We start from the raw sequence: 20,152 nt of genomic DNA, 5'->3' as shown, positions 1-20,152 counted from the left end.
TCCTCAGTGCCTAGGAAGAAGCATCATTAAGCATCAAGAGAAGAGCCAGTCCCTGGTGCATACCAGCAGGGTTGAGGAAGTACTACGGGCCCCAGAAGACTGGCTGTTACTTTTCACAGCCACCCAGACAAGATCAGTAGAGGATTCAGGCACAGACCCTCTCTCTCATCTTCCTTGACTGGTCCTGTGCAGTCTGGCCTCAGACACTGAGTCTTTGAAGCACTTGTTTTGACGAGACACTCAAGGTTGGCATTGCCATCCCTCTACATCGGATCCAGTTACCCCTTGTTCTCCAACTGCCTCTTCCACTTTCTGGTTGCTTGAACTCATATTGCTTCTGATCGCTATGTTCTCAGCACAATAGAACTGGATTGCACCATCCAATTGCTGTCTACCCCACCTTCCCATCCCACCCTCCCCATCCCTCTTCAGGGACCCTTCTCACAAGCGAATGTTGGAACAAGAAGTTCAATCCATCCTTCGGATGGAAGCCATTGAAGAGATTCTGTTTCACCTAACAGGTTAGAGCTCCCATCCCTCCCTGGGACCTGAGCCTTCTCCCGTCAAAGGTTACAAAGCCCCCATTTGAGCTGCTAGCAACGTGCTTGATGTTACACCTTTACTGTAAAGTAGCTTTCCTAGTGGCCATCACTTTAGCCAGAAGATTCCCAGAGATCTGGGCCTTCACATCAGAGCCCCCATGTATGGTCTGCTTCAAGGACAAAGTCCAGTTACAACCACATCCATCATTCCTCTCAAAGGTGGCCTCACAGTTCCTAAGCAATCAAGCAATCTTCCTGCTGTTATTCTACCCTAAAGCGCATGTGAATAGAGAGGAACAGCGTCTTCACTTCTTGGAAGTTAGGCCGGCTCTGGCTTTCTACATACAAAGGATCAGACCATCCACAGATCTGCTCAACTGTTCATAGTGATAGTGGAAAGAATGAAGGGTCTCCCCATGTCTGCACAGAGAATCTTATCTTGGATTACTTCTTGCATCCAGGTATTTTATGAACTCATGGGCATCCTGCCCCCAGTTAATCTGATGGCTCACTCCACAAGGTCTCAAGGTTCCTCTGCTGCTTTCCTAGCGTAAGTCCTGATTGAGGACATCTGCAAGGCAGCAACCTGGTCATCAGTCCACCATTTGCAATGCACTATGTCATTACCCAGCAGGTTAGAGACCATGCCAGCTTTGGCCGAGCTGTCTTGCAGTCAGTCTGCGCTTGAACTCTGAACCCATCTCCTGTACAACTGCTTGTGAGTCACCTACCTTGGAATGAACATGTGCAAGCACCCGAAGAAGAAAAAATGGTTACTAATTTTTCTGTAATTGTTGTACTTCGAGATGTATTGCACACATCCATTTCAAAACCCACGCTCTGTCCCCACCTATCAGAGGCAGTTGGTAAGAAGAAACTGAAGGGGGAGCGTGGTTGATGGGGCCATTTATACTGGCACTGTGAGCATGTGGTACGAGGAGACTCTGGAGCTGACCTGACAGATACCACTGCGGAGAAAAAATTCTGGCATCTGTGCTCAGGGCATGCACACACCTACATTGGAATGGACATGTGCAACATTTCTTGAAGAACAACAATTATGGAAATATTAGTAACCGTTTTTTCTACTCAATCACTCGCTATTCAAAAATTTCTCTTTACATGGGTTTTTGGTACAAGTCACATATCAAAATTACATGTGACCTATGTATTATGGGAGAATGTCATAATTGTAGTGATTTTAATCAGGCTTCATATTTGGTATTTCACAACTGTTTAGATGTGTTTAGATATTTGATTTATATATAATTTATTACTATACTGAGCACCTATTTCCTGTTCTAGCAATATGTGCTCTTTTTGAGTTAAGTAATATCTGTCCGTTAGGCATAAACTTCTAGTGCAGCTAAACTGTGCATTTGTTTTCTGTACACAAATTCCCAAACTGCTATTTTATGTTAAAACCTTGGTGATGAGAGCTCAGAGTTCCTAGTGGCTTTGAGAAGCTTAATGTTGGAAGCTCTGGATTATGTAGGTGCTAGGGGCTAGCGCAAGGTAAGAAACTTTATGGGCCCTTTGCTAAATACATTTTCCTCCTTCCTTTAAATGTGTAAATTACAATGTTTTCAGCAGATCTCCTGTAAGCAGCTTACAGATTCGCTATGATCAGTCAGTGAACAGCAGTGTGGAAAATTTGCCCCCGGTAGCTGCCAGCATTGAACAGCTTTTGGAGAGGCAGTGGAGTGAAGGACAGCAATTTTTGCTAGAACAGGGCACCCCTAGTGACAGTAAGTATTCATGTTTTCTGTTATTACTGGGCTTTTTTGTTTGTTGGGCAGTGTTATAAATAATTATCACCAGTGAGTGCCTAAGTCTTTTTAAACAAATTCTTCACCATGTTATGCTGCATAGTTTGTAACTTCTGTTTTATACTGATTATTATTAAGGCTTGGTTCCTCAATTCTGCTTTATTCTATGTGATGCTGATATTCTGAAATGTTTCTTTAGAGCTTTGTTTCTGGTATTTTTAGTATAAACTACTGGTTTCAGTTGTGTGAAAAACAATGGAGTTTCTCAAGTGTTATGTAAGTGTCCTACAGTGCTTTTGTATTTTGTTTATGTTCTCCTTTTTTCATGCCATTCTTGTACTGAGATATTTATATTTCAAGAGTTGTGTTTACCAAAATGAAATAACTGAAGAGTGAATATAGATACAGCTTAACTGAGGAAATAACACTGCTTTATATTTATTCATAATCAATGAGAAATCAATATGAATAAAAATTGACTGAATAGTTTTAGACAAGGTATAAAAATCATTATTTTGTCACTTTTTGTGTGTATATGTTATTGAACATGCTATTCTGGTTCTTGGTGAGTAAAGTGCCATCTAGTTGGTACTTTTATGAATGGTACCCTGACAAAAATGCTAATTGTGAGGAAATTCATGCAGGGATAATCCTTTAAACATGATAGCTGGAGGACAGGTTTAGCTAAGTCTTATTGCATCTCATTTGGGCGCTCTGAGGGTTCCTTTGTATGTTCTTGAAGAGGAGGGATAAAAAGCTAAATCCTTGGGAAATGACCAGATGTGTCCATACCAGTAGACTTGTGTCTGTCGTAGGCCCAGAGGTCATGTTAAACAAATACAATTTGGTATTTAAAAAGTGGCTGGCTATCCCTGTGACATGACAGCTACTCTGTAGCCCTAGTTGGGTCATCCATGTTCTGGAACAAAATCAGAATTTGAGGAAATGGTAGAAGCTGTGCCTGTTCAGAGGATGATGCGCTTTATCTGCAAAGAAAGGGTGGTAACTGCAGTGCTCATGTAGTGCACCCTGCTGGGTGATCTGTAGATCAACACTGAAAGCAGCTGGAAGATTTGGCATCCAGCAAGGTTTGTGGTGACTCAAAAGAATAATGAAAACAAAAACCAAAAAAACCCCATAAACCCGAATAAAGGGTTTTTATTGATTACATAAATTTGCAATTTATTTGACAAAGAATTCAACAGTTCCTTTTGCACATACTTTTCCTTTGGGTTTTTTAAAAAACAATAATAGTTGACTACATAAAAACAATGCATATATTTCAGATCTTTGATCTGCTCTTAGAGTTTTTAGTTGTATTTTAAACTTCATAAGCCTAATAGAATAGGCATTCCACAATTGCTCTGTTACCTGCATGTCATTAAATGAATCTTATTTTTATTTCTTTATTGTTTTGTTATGGCTATGTTTACAGAAAAAGCACATTGTACTGAAACTTGCTCAAAATCAACATAGACCCTGATGGTGCAACTGTCTCTGCATGGAAGTAAGGGTCCATCCATGTGGATCCACAATTGCATACATCTGACTTCAAAGGAGAAATTTTAGCATTTTTATTTATTTTAATACATTATCCATTAATTATTTGGGGTAGATTTTCACTTTAAGTGCTATCTTAATTGGCAATATTAATTTGCAGTATGTAACTAGGGATGCTAAGGATTTATACAGTATTTAAAATTCTGGCACGACATATTGTGCAATCCTGAGATATTTTTCATAAAGACAAAACTTTGAGTGTGACTTTAAAAGAGACCAGATTTATTAGTCAATTGTTTTCTAGTTCTGGGAATGCTGAAGTCATTACACCAACTTCAAGTTGAAAATCGACGGTTAGAGGAACAGATTAAGAACCTGACTGCTAAAAAGGAGCGCCTCCAGCTATTAAATGCACAGCTTTCAGTTCCCTTTCCAACAATAACTTCAAACCCTAGCCCATCTCATCAAGTACATGCATTTCCAGCACAAGCTGGTAAGTAGAGAGAAAAATGTTTCCCACATTTTGCATAGTACTCTTTATCAAAGTAACCTGAAGACTCTTTATGTAAAAGGCCTATTTTACACCTATTTGACATGAATGGGAGATATGTGTGTGTACAAAGAGAACAGATCCAGTATAATTAGTGTGTTGTTTTTTTTAATGATCTGTCTGGTGCGTATAATTAATCACCGACAATATTTTTGTTAGAGAAAAGAATGGCAAGTTTATATTGGATTTGGGAATTTTTTAGATATAAGCTTTCCCTGAATAAGCTACTTTGTGCAGACTTGTCTTTTACAAAAAACAATAAAAAGTAAAAGATTTGAAAAGGTTTCACAAGAGAAAAATTTCCCATTGTTTTAATATGTTTTTAAAGAAGCATGAGAATTATACAAATTGTTGCTTATGTCCAGGCATTTTCTTTTTTACTATTCAGTCTTGAACCCATCCATCACCTTTCACTAGTTAGTTAAGCTAATATTTTACCTTTGGGTTGTGATTATAAGAAATGAAGTTTATGTTCAAGTTTTGTGTATTCTGTGTTTAACATCAACATTCTGCTGAAATAAATTATTCTGAATAATTTAATATTTTAAACATGTTAAATGCAAAAATTAAACTTTACTTTATTTTTTAATTAATCACTTTAGCACATAGCACTGATTCCTTGAACAGCAGTAAAAGCCCTCATCTGGGAAACAGTTTTTTACCTGACAATTCTCTCCCTGTATTAAACCAGGTAATTTTGTTTTTTGTTTTTTATTTTTGTTTTTCTAACCTTGTTACACATTAACTTCATCTCAGAATCCTTGTGCTGTTCTGTTCTGTTTGAAATTCTATACAGCTGAGGGTTTTGTTGGTTTGTTTTTTACATTAGGAGATAACCTCCAGTGGACAAAGTACCAGCAGTTCATCAGTTCTTTCCACTCCACCACCTGCTGGGCAGAGTCCCGCTCAGCCAGGCTCAGGAGTTCAACAGGTCAATGGTGTGACAGTGGGGGCACTAGCTAGTGGTATGCAGACTGTAACATCCACCATTCCTGCAGTGCCTGGTGTGGGTGGAATAATTGGAGCATTGCCAGGTAATCAGCTGGCAATCAATGGAATTGTAGGGGCTTTAAATGGGGTGATTCAGACCCCTGCCACAATATCCCAGAATCCTTCTCTCACTCATGCGGCTGTCCCACCTAATGTAACACATCCTCTGCCAACAACACTAAATAACAGGTAAGAATCTTACCAAAACGTATTTGCTTTTTCTTACTGCTGCCATACGCACACTATGTGCAATACTAGCTTAATTTGGTTAAACAGTTTTAAGCATAGAATTTATTTTATTTAGCATTTCTTCTAGCTTATGAATGCTTGACTAGATTCTTGTGTTCTATGTATGACCAATGTTAAGAGGACAGGAATTTAATTGCACTATGGGATAATGAAGTTTAAAAATCAGCAATATTCTGTTTAAAAAGAAACAATGCCTGCCAGACAATTTTTGGGGCTTCACTGACTATGTTAGTTAGGGTTCATCTATTTCTGCCTTTTCCATTTGCTTCTAAATATGTATTGGTTGTTCCTATTAATGTGTCACAATGAGCCCAAATAGGTTCACTCAAAAGAAGTAGTCTTAGCTAGAGTAAACTGTTTTTCCAATGGCAATGAAGTAGCATTGAAAATGATGTTAAGTTATGGTGTTGCTTTTATCCCACATGTAATATGCTATTATACATACAAAAAACTACATAAAAAGAGTACTTACGTTGCAAAGTCAAGCACTCCAAAGTTAGAAGACGGTAGATTAAAAAGTTCCGGTCCTACCTTAATTCTTCCCTCTTGCACAAGTTGGGCAGCATTATGGTTACACAGGCAATCATAAATCTGGCATTTCCTAACTTTTGAGTGTTTGATTTTCCAACCTAAATAATGTTCTTTTAATGCAGTCTTTTTGTATGTAATTTCCTGTGCCTTTTTTTTTAAAGAAAAAAGATAAAAGATTCAGTTATGAGCATCTGTTAACAACCCCTCTCCCCCATCAAAATGCATCATAAGCAGGTTTTAAATCCTAAACCTTCAGGATTGCAGCACAGACTGCTGTCGCTGGAGCTGCGGGGCTAACTATGTTAGTTGGCAACAGGAGATGGCTGTTATCCCAGAGGGAGGATAGACTGTTCAGGTTTGGGAGGTAGTTGAGGGGAGAGGCCAGCCTGGTCCTGTTCTTCCTTCCTGTCCATCCACCCCACTTGGGAGTTGAGAAAGCTCCATCCCCATGTGGGCTTCCCCCAGAGAGTGGGCACAGAGGGAATGGGCTTTAGGGTGTTGACTGGAGCTGTTTTCAGGAGTAGGGGAGCATCCCAACTTCATGTGGTTGTCCCAGAAGGGGGCATTGGCCACTGGAGCCATTTCTGGGGGAGGAGAGACCAATTCCAGATCTCTTCTTCTCCCCCATCTCCCATGCCTCCTTGCTGTTGACTATCAAAGCTCTCACTTTATAATGGAAAATGTTAAACAACCTAAATTTAGGGCTTTTTACCATACCATAATTTTCCTCTCCCATGTATAAAAGTGGGGTCCAAATACTGCCATCTTTTCCTCTGTTGCCAAAATCTGACCATTTATTCTGTCTGTCCAGATCCTGCAAAAACTCTTGTGCATGCCTTCCTTGTTATCATACTTTAATTATGGTAGCCTGCTCCTCTACAGCCTCTTTGATACACACATCACCCACTTCTGTCCATTCAAATGATGCTGTCAAAATTCTATTTCTTGCCTGTCAATAACTACATACCCTCCCCTCTTGGAAACATTTGGAAGAGTCTCCCTTCTCCACTATTTTAAGTTTCAACTTCATGTCTGCCCCTTCCAGGCGGTCTATAACCCCCAGTTACCTTACCTTTATTCCTTTCTTGTTACCCTTTTCTCTTCTGCTCCCCCAGCAATGCCAACTTCAATGCTCCATTCATGCCCTTCTCCTACATGTATCTCTTTTTTCTTTCATGTACTGGTTGCTCATCTGTAATGTTCCCTCTTTCTCTTTCAAGTTCCTCCTTAGGATCCACTTCTGCCATGTAACTAACCAACTAGGACATCCATGTAGTCACACATTACAAAAAAACAAATCCACCCTCCTTATTACATCAGAGCAAGCACTAATCCTCACTGATTAACCATATAATCTTATTAATGACACTGGTGTATTCCCACCCTATTCCTGCTGTATTGTTTCTCCCATATTTGCTTGCCTAATTTAGTTTGTAAGGGATGGTATTGTCCCTTCGTGTTTTCAAAGGATTCTGACACACCTTTGGGGGCAGATAGAAAGATATATTATTTCACATATATGAAAGTACTTTACTGGTGGTTGAGCCTTCAGAACTACTGTCTCTGAAAATATGCTGAGCACTGTTTGGTCCTGTCCACTCTTGCAGTTAAACCATGTTCAAAACTGGTTCAGCTACACCTACACTCATTGCCCTGTGTCTTTTCCATACTAAACACCTTTGGAAAAGTCTCTTGCTTTTGTACTACCACTTATACAGCTGACCCAGTGGGAGTGCTTATTTAGGGCTTGTCTTCACTACTGGGGAGATTGATGCTGCTGCAATCAATGCACCGGGTGTCGATTTAGGGGGTCTAGTGAAGCCCTGCTAAATCAATGTCAGAGCACTCTCTGGTCAATTCCAGTACTCCAGCTTCCTGAAAAGATTGAGGTAGTCGATCGGAGTGCATCTCCTAATATTTAGGGTGAATTGCTCCTGCTGGTTAATTACGAACATCATGGATCTAAGAAGACAACTTCATGTGGGAGATAGGTAGTATAACTGAAGACCTCTGCATGCATGTTGCTTCCACAAATCCACACTCTTTTCTCATTACTGTGCTGCTTGGGAAAGCTATGAGCTGCAGCAGAAGTATATGTTGAAGTATTTCATTGGGGGAAAAGCATTCAAAATCGGAGGCTGGGGAAGAAATACTTTAATAGAAGGAGCCCCACCCATACAACAAGCGGGAGGGTTAAATGATTGTTGGAATGAAAAGGAACAATCATCTTTTTCTCCAGGCAAAGGAGATTGTGCAACGGGGAGTTTCAAACTAATCAGATATGTTAGTCAGGCTTACAAAAAAGTAAATCCCCATTCCAACCAGGGAAAGCACACCCTGTCAGGAATCCCAGGAAACTTCCCTTTCCTGGCAGCTTTGGGAGGCAAGCTTATCTTCTTCACTTGGGTGTTTCTCTGGACATTTAATTCTCCAGCTGTTGGGGGTGGGGAGTGCATTTGCTTGTTTTCTTTCAACCCTTATGTATCAGCAGGTGACTAGATCAGGGCAGGATAGGTAGGACAAGGGGATGAAGAGACAAATTTTTTTAAGGGAGAAGTGAGACCCTAAATATGTGGGAAGAGGTAGAGCATATGATATATGGGGAAAGAAAGAATGGGATGAAGAAAGAATGAAAAGAGCAACAGGCAATAAAAACAATACAGAAAAGGATACATTGTAATTATAGGAAAATATGTAAATAGTGAGTGAAACCAGGAAAAGAATACTAAAAGCTAGATACAAATATGTTAAGTTACATTTAAAATCATTTATTAAATAGTTGATTAATGTGAAATACAATACAGAATAAAAAGTACACAAAGAGTTTTGTTCCTTTAAATTCTAAGAGAGTTGGTTTGGGAGGAGTGGTGAGAGGACAGGTATTTTTCATCCCAAGCTAGTTGATGTCAGGCAAAGTTTTCAGGCCCTGCTAATTCATCATTGTCTATTTGTATTACTATAGCACCTAGGAGCCCTAGTTATGGTGTCCTGTTGTACTAGGCATTGTACAGACACAGAACAAAAAGACTGTCCCTGCCCCAAAGAGCTTACAATCTTAAGTGTAAAACAAGAGATATCTGATGGATATAGACAGATTCATAAGAGAGCACAATGAGAAAGTATTGGTCACCTTTTTAGGCAATAGTCACAGCACCCTAGCCATCATGAAGTTTTTGTAGGCACCCCAGCAAACAAGATTTTTAAGCAAGGATTTGAGGGATGATAATGAGGTAGTTTTGCAGATATTGATGGGGCCTGCTCCCTCACGAGGGACAGCATGGGAGAAAACACAGAGGTTCTTGTTTGAAAATTTAGCAAGTGGCCAATGGAGGCTGACATCATGGGCTATTCGGAGGTAGAAGTCAACATGTCAGTAGCAAATGAAAGATGATAGGTAGCATAGGGATAGGTCTGTGACAGGCCTTCAGAGTGAAGACTAGAAGCTTACATTTGATGTGATGGAGAAAGAGAAGCCAATGGCAGATTTAAAGAGGGGGAAATATGGTCAAAATGAGAGGCTAAGAAAATAATGTTTGTAGCACAGTTCTCAATGGATATGTGGCCAAGATTGCATTTGTCAAAGCTGCAAAAATTGCATTTGTCAAAGCCGCAGAAAAATATGTTGTAGTAATTGAGATGTGAGATCATGAGAGCCTGGACAAGAGTTTTAGCTGTGTGGATGGATAGGAAAGACCAAGTCTTAGAGACATTATATAGAAAGAATCTGTAATATTTAGACATACTCTGGGTGTGAGGGTTTAGAGAGATGTCCAAGCTAAAGATAAAACCCAGGTTATCGGCCTGGTGACAGGTATGATGGTGGTGGCGGCGGCGTCCATAATGTTTGAGAAAGAAGGTATTGGGGGAAGTTAAGGGGGAAGGATTGAGAGTTCTGTTTTAGCCATGTTGAGCTTGAGCTGATGGCTAGACATCCACAAGGAGATGTTAGAGAGACAGGCTGAGATTTCAGTTTGGACAAGTCTGTAGACGGACAGATCTGTAAGTCGTCAACATAAAGATGATAGTTAAATTTGTGTTTGTGGGTGAGATTGGAGTATTCAGGCATATGTTCGCAAAATGTGGGTACCTGTGGGCATATTATAGCTGTGTGTATATGTTGTTTACTTTGGTGTCCGAGTAGTGCAAGAAATAACTACTCATTTGCTATCGGTATTCAGTGGGATATCTTGCAATATTTAATCAAGTGCTATATAGCAAGTGAGCATTACTTATCAAAAAGTCTGTACATGGTTTGGGTTTGTAATTTTGCTAAAAGGCTGAAGTAAAAATGATGACCAGACCTCCATTAGTCAAATAAGCTGCAGTGTTACTTGCAGAAACTAAGAGTTTGGTCATTGCTTTGCAGTGCCTCCGGACTAGGATTACTTCCTGACCAACAGAGACAACTTCTGCTCCATCAACAGCACCAGCAATTTCAGCAGTTACTGAGTACTCAACAACTCACATCAGTATGTCCTATATTTATAATAGAATTAGCTATGTTCTCTGTAAGCCTGAGCCAGGACCGCTGCTTTCTGAAGTATAGACAAACTCCTCAGTTTAATATTAGACTTGTGCAGATTAACTCCTTGATCATGTCTGTTTAAAAATTTTAATTTTCAAAAATATGGTAGTTTATTGTTCAATTGTCTGCACCTTTTTATAGCATGGAGAATATGTTCATTGTAAATAATGGTTTGCGCTGAAGGATATATATGCCACTTGGCAGCTGCTTGGAAATATTTTAGTTTGTATTCGAAACAGCATTAGTTTAATACTGTGCCAAACATATTTGAGACCCTTTTTTGTAAGAAAAGGATATCAAATCTAGGGGCCTGTGATAGAGGCTCGCCCAAGCCAGCTGGCTCAGCTGGACGTCTGTTGAGCTGCTGAAAGTAAAAAAGCTTTAAGAAGCTCTCTTCCATCCTCCACGTTCCTGTGGAGCTTCATCATTGCAACCCACATTAACTGGAGTGTGGTAAATTGTGGTTACATTGCAAAAAACACTAGGGTAAGAAAGGACCTAGAAAGGAGGGACCATTTGTTGAATGATTGTTGATTAGAATGTTCTTTCCTTATATTACCTAGGAACAACATCAGGCCCTTCTGTATCAGCTAGTGCAGCAACAGCACCATCAACACCAGCACCACCAGCCTGAAGTGCAGCAATTGCAGATCCCAGGAGCAGCACAGATGCCCATAAATAACCTGCTTTCAGGCACTCAAGCATCACCCCTTCATACAACTACTACCAACCCATTTCTTACAATTCATGGGGATAATGCAAGTCAAAAAGTGACAGTAAGTGTATTTTCACCTATAATGGCATTTTCAGTGATATAATTAAAGGAACATTGTGCCAAATTCAGAGGCAAGTCTTAAGGGAAACCAGATATTTAAGTTGGTGTAACCTATACCTTCTGTCCATACAAGGACTTACATGCATTTAGGCTTCCTTAGACTCTAAGCCACTGACTATAGTAATTGCTATAGTAGCCTGGTATCCTCTCTCTAAGAGTGGTCAGTACTAGATGCTTATGGGATACATGCAAGGAACTCTCTAGTGAACTTCTTTCATCTGTCTTTGTTTAATTGACATATTCAAAGCTTTATCGTCTTACTTTTTCATTATGAAACCGACGCAGTCAAATCACCAATCACAGTTGTAAGTGTTTCACTTGATATTTTCCAGGTAATGCTTTAAATGAGTAAAAAGTAGGTCCTTAAGTCAGTTGACATTTTGCCTTGCCAGAGCTTTGTCTCTAGCCACTGTCACTTTCTTATGTCCTGCATTAGCATGATGATATGAGCCTCCTTGTGTGCTGCTCTGGGACCTCCCATGCATGTGCGCTCCTAGTCACTGAGTGGAACAAGTATACTTGCTGCCATTTCATAGATTTTTTTTGCTGTTATGGATCTTTCATTTAGGAAATTAAATAATTTTATTTATTTTAATATACTTAAGATCTATTCATTTCCCCATAGCCTTTTAACAAATTGTTTTAAGTGAGGCCTTACTTACCTTATAGATTAACTTACTTGTCCTATTCACAAATAAATACAATGTGGATGCGATACATCCAAAAATCTGGGATTTTCCCAAACGTATAATAGCAGTTGTCTGTACCTGCAGATACAATATAAATCCTGATGGTCACTATGAAAGAGGGGACAGAAGACATGAAAAGAATGGGCAGAGAGAGTGAGTGCGTGTGCGCATGTTAGAGAACTTCTGGCACCAGGGAAGGGTTGGCAGGGGGTAGAAAGTGTATGTTGTGTGGCTTCAGGAACAGTGACTGGGAACACGTATTTCCATGGTGAGAGTTTTTTGGGTCCTTAGATGGAATTGTTTTGACATGGTGAAAATCCCCTTCCCCCTCTCCATGAAGCCTGGCAGATCAAAAGCAGCAGGAAATACAAAGCAGGGTTAGATGGCCCCAAAGAGAGATCAGTAGTTTGGATCTGTTTCCTCGTGGTAATTTTGGAGGTCTAAAATACCTTTGCTATAATTACTTCCTTCTTTCCAAAGTTCTGTTTCCATGGCGTATGAATACTTTTATTTAAAATCCAAACATTTTGCTAAAATCATAAGACACAATTTCTACATTTGATTCTTTAGCATAACTATCTAATCTTATCTACTTTTGAGTCCAGACTGTATTCCAGCCATGCCTTTTCATTTATATCTAGAAGCTGTAGAATTTAACAAATCTAAAATACTGTCCTGTTGTACAAGTGTTTTGTTTTGTTTTTTTACCACAGAGGCTTAATGATAAAACTGGATCGGTTGCATCTGAAAAAAGTTGACCTTTTGAATAATATTTGAGAACTGCATATCCTGCTGTTATAGCACTTCATCTAGCTGCGAACTGCAGATCTTCATTTCTGCAGATATGAAGAAATGCAACAAGGACCTAACTGCACAGCAAAGAATTAATCTTCATAAGGACATTCTTCTAAGGCTTTGATCTATTTTCTTGTTGCACTGAAATGGAGCTACTTTTTCAGATTTAACAGACACTGCAAGAAATTAAATTCCGCAAACCATAATTATTTTGTCAGTATGACAATACTAAGTACAACTACACATTCAGCCCTGGAAAATATTCTACTTGATGCTCAAGTAGCAGTTCTTATTATAAAGCTGGAGGGCTAGTAAACTGAAAATACTTATTCCAGTCACACATTACTTGATTTCAGAACAGGAATCTTAGCAAACAAACCAACCTTATCTCTGCTGCAATTGCAAATGCTTTCAGACCCAGGTTGTAATTAGCAATGTGGATTTACTGTTAGGGGTGTGTGGCTTTTTAAAACATGTTGGAATCTGACTCATGATATAAAGAATCCAATTCTGAACTTGTCACACCATCAAATTTCTACTGACTGTAGAGTGAATTTTGCCAGAATAAGATTTTCAGGGTAGAGTCCAAAGGTTATTAACGTTCATTTGGGTTTTGGGAGTTCTAAGGTTGCTGGACAAACCAGATCAGTTTAAATGGATTTTTTTTTTTTTAAACTAGATGAGAAGGCCATTTTGGAAAGTACTGGTAGTGTTTGGCCTAAACTAAGTGCCTGTTGCTACCTCCATTGTGTTGAAATGGCTGCAAACAGCTGAGCATGCACTAAACAAGTCCTTGTAAGCAGCAGAAATATTCAACATTGCACCAGCAGCCTTCCCCATTGTTCTGCCTTTATTAGAAGTGTTAATGCCACTGTAGATAGCTCAGGCAAATTGTTACCTGGGTCACTTTTTTCACTAATAAATTACCAAAAAAGTGAGTAGATATTTAAACATTTCCCAATGAAATATACCAGTGGTTGAAACGGGTGAACTTATTGTTAGAACATTTTCACTTAGGATAGATGATTTCATGGCAGTGTGGTAGAGTGTAGATAAAAATTGGGGTAATGACCACTAATCTGTATTTAGAAATGTAAATTATTAGTGAAAAACAACCCAGCTGTAATTAGACCTCCACTGTGTACTTAATTGGAAGAACATGTTAATTCTGCAATATGTCTCTTGGTTAAACATTGCACAGTTCTTACCTCATTTCTGTAAATAAGGTTTTTGTGAATCTGTTTTGTATTGTGAGGAATTCATAAGAAAACATTGATATTTTGATTTGTAATATTTCTAATTGGTAGATTTAATCAAATAATTTATTTTTATATGTTCAGGGGGATTTTAAAAAATTGTCACAAATCACTTTTGTAGATACTTTACAAAAGTAAATCAGTGTGGTTTATTTTACTTATTTAACCCACTGGTTAATATTCTGTAACAATTTGTACAAATGATAAAATTAAAATGGGCTGTTATTTTGCTTAGATGTAAAATTCCAAGAGTATGAAAAGATATGTACAGAGCTTTTGTTAATAAATTTTAATAATGTTCATAGTGGTACACTTCACAGCTGTGTGAGAGAGATTCTTATAGAAATTGGAGGATATTCTGTCCTTCCAGTTCTATTAATTTCCATGATTGGCTGGATTTTAGTACTTGTTGCTACTGTAATAATCAGATATCAAATTATACTAAAGTTATTATTTACAACAACCAGTTTCTTAATGTTTCCTTTCCTGTCTTTAATTTTGCTTGCAAAATACACTTTGACACTAATATACAATCTTTTTACTGTAAAAAAGGAAATGCATTTTTGCTTATGTGATCCACTGTAGCAGGTCACCAGGCTGGTGTCTGTGCCATAATCACAGTATAAATTACTTATGGTCAAATTTTAAAGGCATTGGTCTCAGCAGAGACACTCCCGTTAAAAGCTCCAACTGAGCATAACTCCTAGTGAGATCTGTACAATAAATCAAGTACAGAGACATTTTGTTTTGCCATTGACTTCACCAGTGCCAGGATTTCATCCTATATACATTCTGTAACTTATCATATGTCAGGCTACAAGAAAAGCATTTCATATTTGTCACTATTAAATTTATATTTTAAGGCACAAGTAGAAAGGGCAAGCTTTCAACTTTACATTTGTGAATTCCTTATCATTTAAGGAATGATAAGGAATCTGCATCTGACGAAGTGCGTATTCACCCACGAAAGCTCATGCTCCAAAACATCTGTTAGTCTATAAGGTGCCACAGGATTCTTTGCTGCTTTTATCATTTAAAGTTTCTTTGATGCTAGACTTTTGCATGAAATTTCTTTATTTTTATATTTGTTAAAGAAAACATCTGAATTTGCCAATCTCCTCTGGAGCTATTTGTAAATGAACCCATTCTTAGAAGAGTTGCATCCTAATTTATCCTCAGTTATCTCAAATTTTGGGCCATGTCGTAATTAACACTTTATGTATGTTACTTGTCTAGAAAACATCTTGTGGTTGGTAGTGTTAACTAAACACATGGAAAGATCCTTTGCTCCACCTGCCACCTCTCATGGAGGGTCTCATTCTTGAGGGCCTTCTCTGAGTCTGCAACTTCCTGGATATGATGGCTCTACCTACATTATTTTGTCTTCCACGAAGATAAAAGTGGTACTTAAACTTCACCTCCAAAGTCAGATGAATTTTTGGTACTTTCACTACACCATAGCCTGTGTTTCCTCCAAAGTCCTATCCTCATCCTTGGGTAGTGAGGTTACATGTCTTGATTGCTGAAAGCTTATTAGCTGCTACATGTAGATTGCCTACACATGGAGTTATCCAGGAATAGTGATTTCACTATAAATTCACACCCTAGCTTAATCCAAAACAACTTTCACATATAGACAAGCCCATAGACTCGTGCTATTTAAAAAGCCAAACAAACTATTTGTGACTTTTGGAGAAAAATCTAGGGATCAGGTCATCTCAGCTCAAAGAAACAAAGACTGTGCAGCCAGAAATATAATAAACCAGTTCACATTCCTATATGTGAATTTTTAGTTAATTTAACTAGGTGGGTAGTTTCAATAGATTGTATCTCAAATATTAAATCTGTAACTGTTATACAGAGTTGTTTATACCTTTACAGATGACTGTTTTCTCAACACTTCATAGAGATATTGGATTGGCACAGCAGGACTCCTCAGTCTACATCCTTATGGAATTTACTGTTAGTCTCCTACAGTGGGGACATCCTCATCATATTTCATATAGCAATTTGAAAAGCAACATTAAACGTTGACATCCAGGTTTGCCATCCATTCTGTGGCTTCCCATGCCATGGAATGAATCAAGGTTGTCCCATTGGAGAAGGATCTTAAAAGGCAGCAGTTCACTAGATATGCTAGGGTTCTGATGTATTCTCCACATTCACATAGCAGGCTGTCCATTTGGGTAGTAAATAATGCAAATCCTACAATGGGATGCTGTGAAGGCAATGTGATAGAGAAAAAGTTGTTCTTAACTAGCAGTAACACTTGTACTCCAAATATATTGCCTCCAAAGAGTCAACACTGTTGTCTGTGTGGTGGACTTCTGCTACAAAAAAGGCTTCTAGAGAGTTGAACGCAGGGACCAGCTTCAGTCATACAAAGTAGAGTCTGAGCAAAGCTCACGTGCGTCCCTTGCTGCCACCTACTTGGAACATTGCACATGACCTTACAGTGGGCTAACCTGAGAACAAATTATTGTTAACCTTGATCAACATCACAGGGGGAGAGATAGAACAGTGGTTTGAGCACTGGCCTGCTAAACCCAGGGTTGTGAGTTCAATCCTTGAGGGGGCCATTTAGGGATTTGGGGATTGGTCGTGCTTTGAGCAGGGGGTTGGACTAGATGATCTCCTGAGGTCCCCTCCAACCATAATAATCTATGAACATGCTGCATAAAAGCTGAAAGCACATTTTGTACTATTGCTGCATTAATCATGGATAGATAGGCTCACTTTCATAAAGTGTCAAAAAGAAAGCTGGGTAAAAGTGTATAAAGGCACTCTGTTGCAGAAGATAATATATTATTGAAAATAGTTGACGTGCTTTACAACTGGAAGAGCAAGGCTTTTTTAAAAAAGACACCACTAGATTCTGAAAATTAAGCACAGTGGATAGAGCAATCCCACACATCTGCAAATTTGGTATATATCTGTACATTTGAAAAAAAAAAACACTTTTTAAAGCCCTAAATTCTCAAAATGGAATTCTTGCAAAATAGTGGTGTTGATTTTTTTTTATAGAGGGTATTACATAGTTCAACTTCATGCAGAGCATCCACCTGGTCGTCAGTGCATACCTTTACAACCCACTATGTAGTCAACCAGCAGGCCTGGGAGGATCCGGCGGTTGGCGTGGTGGTCCTCCAATCAATTGCTCTGTGACTCCTACCCTCCTGTGAAGAAGCACTCAAAGAAGAAAAAACAGTTACCTAACCAACCTTTTGTAACTGTTGTTCTTTGAGATGTGTTGTTCACGTCCATTCCACCACCCGCCCTCCTACCCCTCTGTCAGAATTGCTGGCAAGAAGGAACTGGAGGGGGTCGGGCCAGGGGGGATATATATGCATGGCGCAGTGGCACTGCTCAGGGCAGGGGCCCACTAGCTCAATGGGTACTGCTAAGGGAAGTTTCCGTGCTTGTGCATGCAGCACGCACACACCTAATGCGGAATGGACGTGAACAATACATCTTGAAGAACAACAGTTACGAAAGGTAGGTAACCATTATTTTTGCTAAGGCAGAAGGGTAAGAGAGTGGCTCACAGTTCTGGGGATCCAGAGCAGAACATCACAGTGGCATAATCTAGTGCAGGATTTACACACAGCTTGCTGGTGAGTTCCGATTGTTTCCAGCCTTCTCAAAGATCATCACACTGTTGTTTTTTGTTTGGGTAAAGGAAATAGAATGTAAGCTACACAGAACAAGACTAGGCCAGGGTGAACAAAGAAGCAGATACTGAGCTTACCAAGAAACAGTGAAGAAGAGCTGTGGGTACAGTGAGGTCTGTCAGCAGCCGATCAGAAGGAACTGGTGCTAATGGCCATGCTCTACTCATATACCAGGAGACAGGATGGGGCACCTGCTCCAAACCAGGAGCCACTAGGGATCTTTTTCTCCTACAGGGCATACAGGACACTAGACAGACAGTTCCCCAGATGATCCAGCAGAGACAGCGGCGATGGCAAGAGGACCAGAGCCTTGAAGGCTGGACTGGAAAAGACTGCTAGGGAAGGTGAGATGGATGGAGCTGGAGACCACGTGTCAAGGGTGTGGAGGCAGAGCTGGAGCAACAGAAGCTTCCTGATCAGGGCAAACACAGGCAGCTAAAACAGGAGCAGGTCAAGTCATGTTCATGGGACCCAGGAGGAAGCACATAACGGTGTGCCTGATCGGGGGTGAGCAGACAAACAGCTAGAGGCATGATGGCCCTATCACTCTGTATCCTAACTTGTTATGGACACTGACTGGAGGCTGGGGGAAGTATTTTTCTTGACATGTTATTTGCTATAATAACATAGCAGGGTTGAGCCCCATTGGCTCAGGTACAAGCACGCCATGGGCCAAACTCATGGGACGAGGAGGGGGGCATAAACTGTGTCAGTCCTGAGTATGTCTCTGCACACTGAGAGGTATGGAGACCTAAAATCTTTTGGGAGCTATGGGACACTGGTGCTGCTCCTGTGGGCCATTACTCTGGTGAAGGCAGGGGAAACTGCCTAGAGTGGTAAAAGTCCTTCTGGGACATCTAGGAAAGCAATGGGCTAGAATGCCACCAAGAGCAGGGAAACTGAGGTACAGCTAGTAAGGGCTGCAGCCCAAAATCTACTGTGTGTGATGAGTCACTAGTATAGCTAGGTAAATAGGTGTGGGTGGTTACTTCGCTGAGACAAGGGAACAACTGCCAGGTGCAGTGAGACAGTGGTACAGCTGAGGGTAGCTGTAGTCCCTGTAAGCTGCCTGCTTGGGCAGCGCTGAAGGAGAGAGTCAAGTGCTGCCCAGCTGATAGTGGAGCATCATGTGCCTCTCCCTACATGTTGCTCCGCCCTGAAGCTGCTCCCGGGACCCTCCTGCTGGCTGTTCAGCGTGGGGGTGGGGAGGAGCAGGGTACTGCTGTGAGGGTGTCTCCTGCCCCGGTACCCCAGCTCCGCAGAGCAGGGCAGAGGGGACGTGGAGCTGCTGCCGTCTGAGGTCTGAATAGTGGGTGGCTGAGTGCCTTTCTTAAAGAGACAGTGCACTGTTTCTGAGATTTCCCCTGCAGCCAGTTCACACAATCTCTGTCTGTCTCTCTCTCACGCCCATTCGCGCTCTCTCCGTGCCCATGTACCCCATCCCCGCAGAGCGAGGGAGGGGAGACAACAGGGCTCAGGACAGAGCAAGAGAGCGTTTAGTATCTTAAAGAACCAGCGCACTGCTTTCCCCAGTGTACACACTATCTGTCTGTCTCTCTCTCTCTCTCTCTCTCACACACACACACACAGTCTGTCTCTCTCTCTCTTGCGCGCACACATTTTTTTTCTCTCTCTCGTACAGAGTCGCTCTGTGTGTGTGTCTCTCTCTCTCACACCTAGTCTGTGTCACACACTCATAAGTCTCTGTCTCACACACACACGCTGTGTGTGTGTGTGTGAGAGAGAGCGAGAGACTCACTCTCTCTCTAACACTCACACACTGTCTCTTTCACACTCATCTCACAACACATACTTGAATTATTTTGTTACTTGGTCCTTCCTGCAATGCACATATATTCTCTGTAATTTTATTCTTTCAAAGTGTGTTATGTTTTGACTGGTCTATGCATGTCACAGTTTTTATTTCTCTTAATTAATTAAATTTGTGTCTTTCTTTGAGTAGTGAGTTCTAAAATGCCTAACCGGTAGTGGCTGGAGTAATTATCCCTATGGTAAGTTTTTAAAAATATATATTATATCTAGGGTTTTTGTTTCTACTGGTGGTGCACGTCCGCACATACGTCAGTGCAGATAAAATTTATTCCACACGTGGATGGAAAAAAAATTAGAGGGAACATTGGCTGGGAGCCAGGAAGACTCAGGATGGTACAAGATCTGGTTTCACACCTTAGGAGGTGACAGAACCCTTTACTGCCCTGGGTGATCAAGGTGAGGGTGAAGTAATCACTG

General features: G+C 40.3%; 1 protein-coding gene across 11 annotated transcripts in view; it reads left to right on the top strand.

Annotated features, from left to right (window-relative positions):
• The window catches only part of MLLT10 (MLLT10 histone lysine methyltransferase DOT1L cofactor), a 255,965-nt gene extending 241,271 nt beyond the window's left edge, over positions 1–14,694 (top strand). For 9 of the 11 annotated variants that reach the window (XM_075062294.1, XM_032775641.2, XM_075062293.1 and 6 more), the window contains 7 exons: positions 2,133–2,290; positions 4,116–4,304; positions 4,964–5,052; positions 5,191–5,540; positions 10,498–10,600; positions 11,220–11,432; positions 12,894–14,694. In XM_075062294.1, coding sequence (XP_074918395.1) covers positions 2,133–2,290; positions 4,116–4,304; positions 4,964–5,052; positions 5,191–5,540; positions 10,498–10,600; positions 11,220–11,432; positions 12,894–12,938 — 1,147 coding nt within the window. In that variant the 3' untranslated portion in view covers positions 12,939–14,694. The remainder of the gene's footprint in view (positions 1–2,132; positions 2,291–4,115; positions 4,305–4,963; positions 5,053–5,190; positions 5,541–10,497; positions 10,601–11,219; positions 11,433–12,893) is intronic. The other 2 variants (XM_075062292.1, XM_075062299.1) reach the window with 1 other exon arrangement.
• Positions 14,695–20,152: the final 5,458 nt, after the last annotated feature.

Source organism: Chelonoidis abingdonii, chromosome 2 (genome assembly GCF_003597395.2).
Source record: "Chelonoidis abingdonii isolate Lonesome George chromosome 2, CheloAbing_2.0, whole genome shotgun sequence".
Taxonomy (NCBI): domain Eukaryota; kingdom Metazoa; phylum Chordata; order Testudines; family Testudinidae; genus Chelonoidis; species Chelonoidis abingdonii.
Note: the sequence above shows the minus strand (reverse complement) of the source record. Positions and strands in the feature narration are given on the sequence as shown.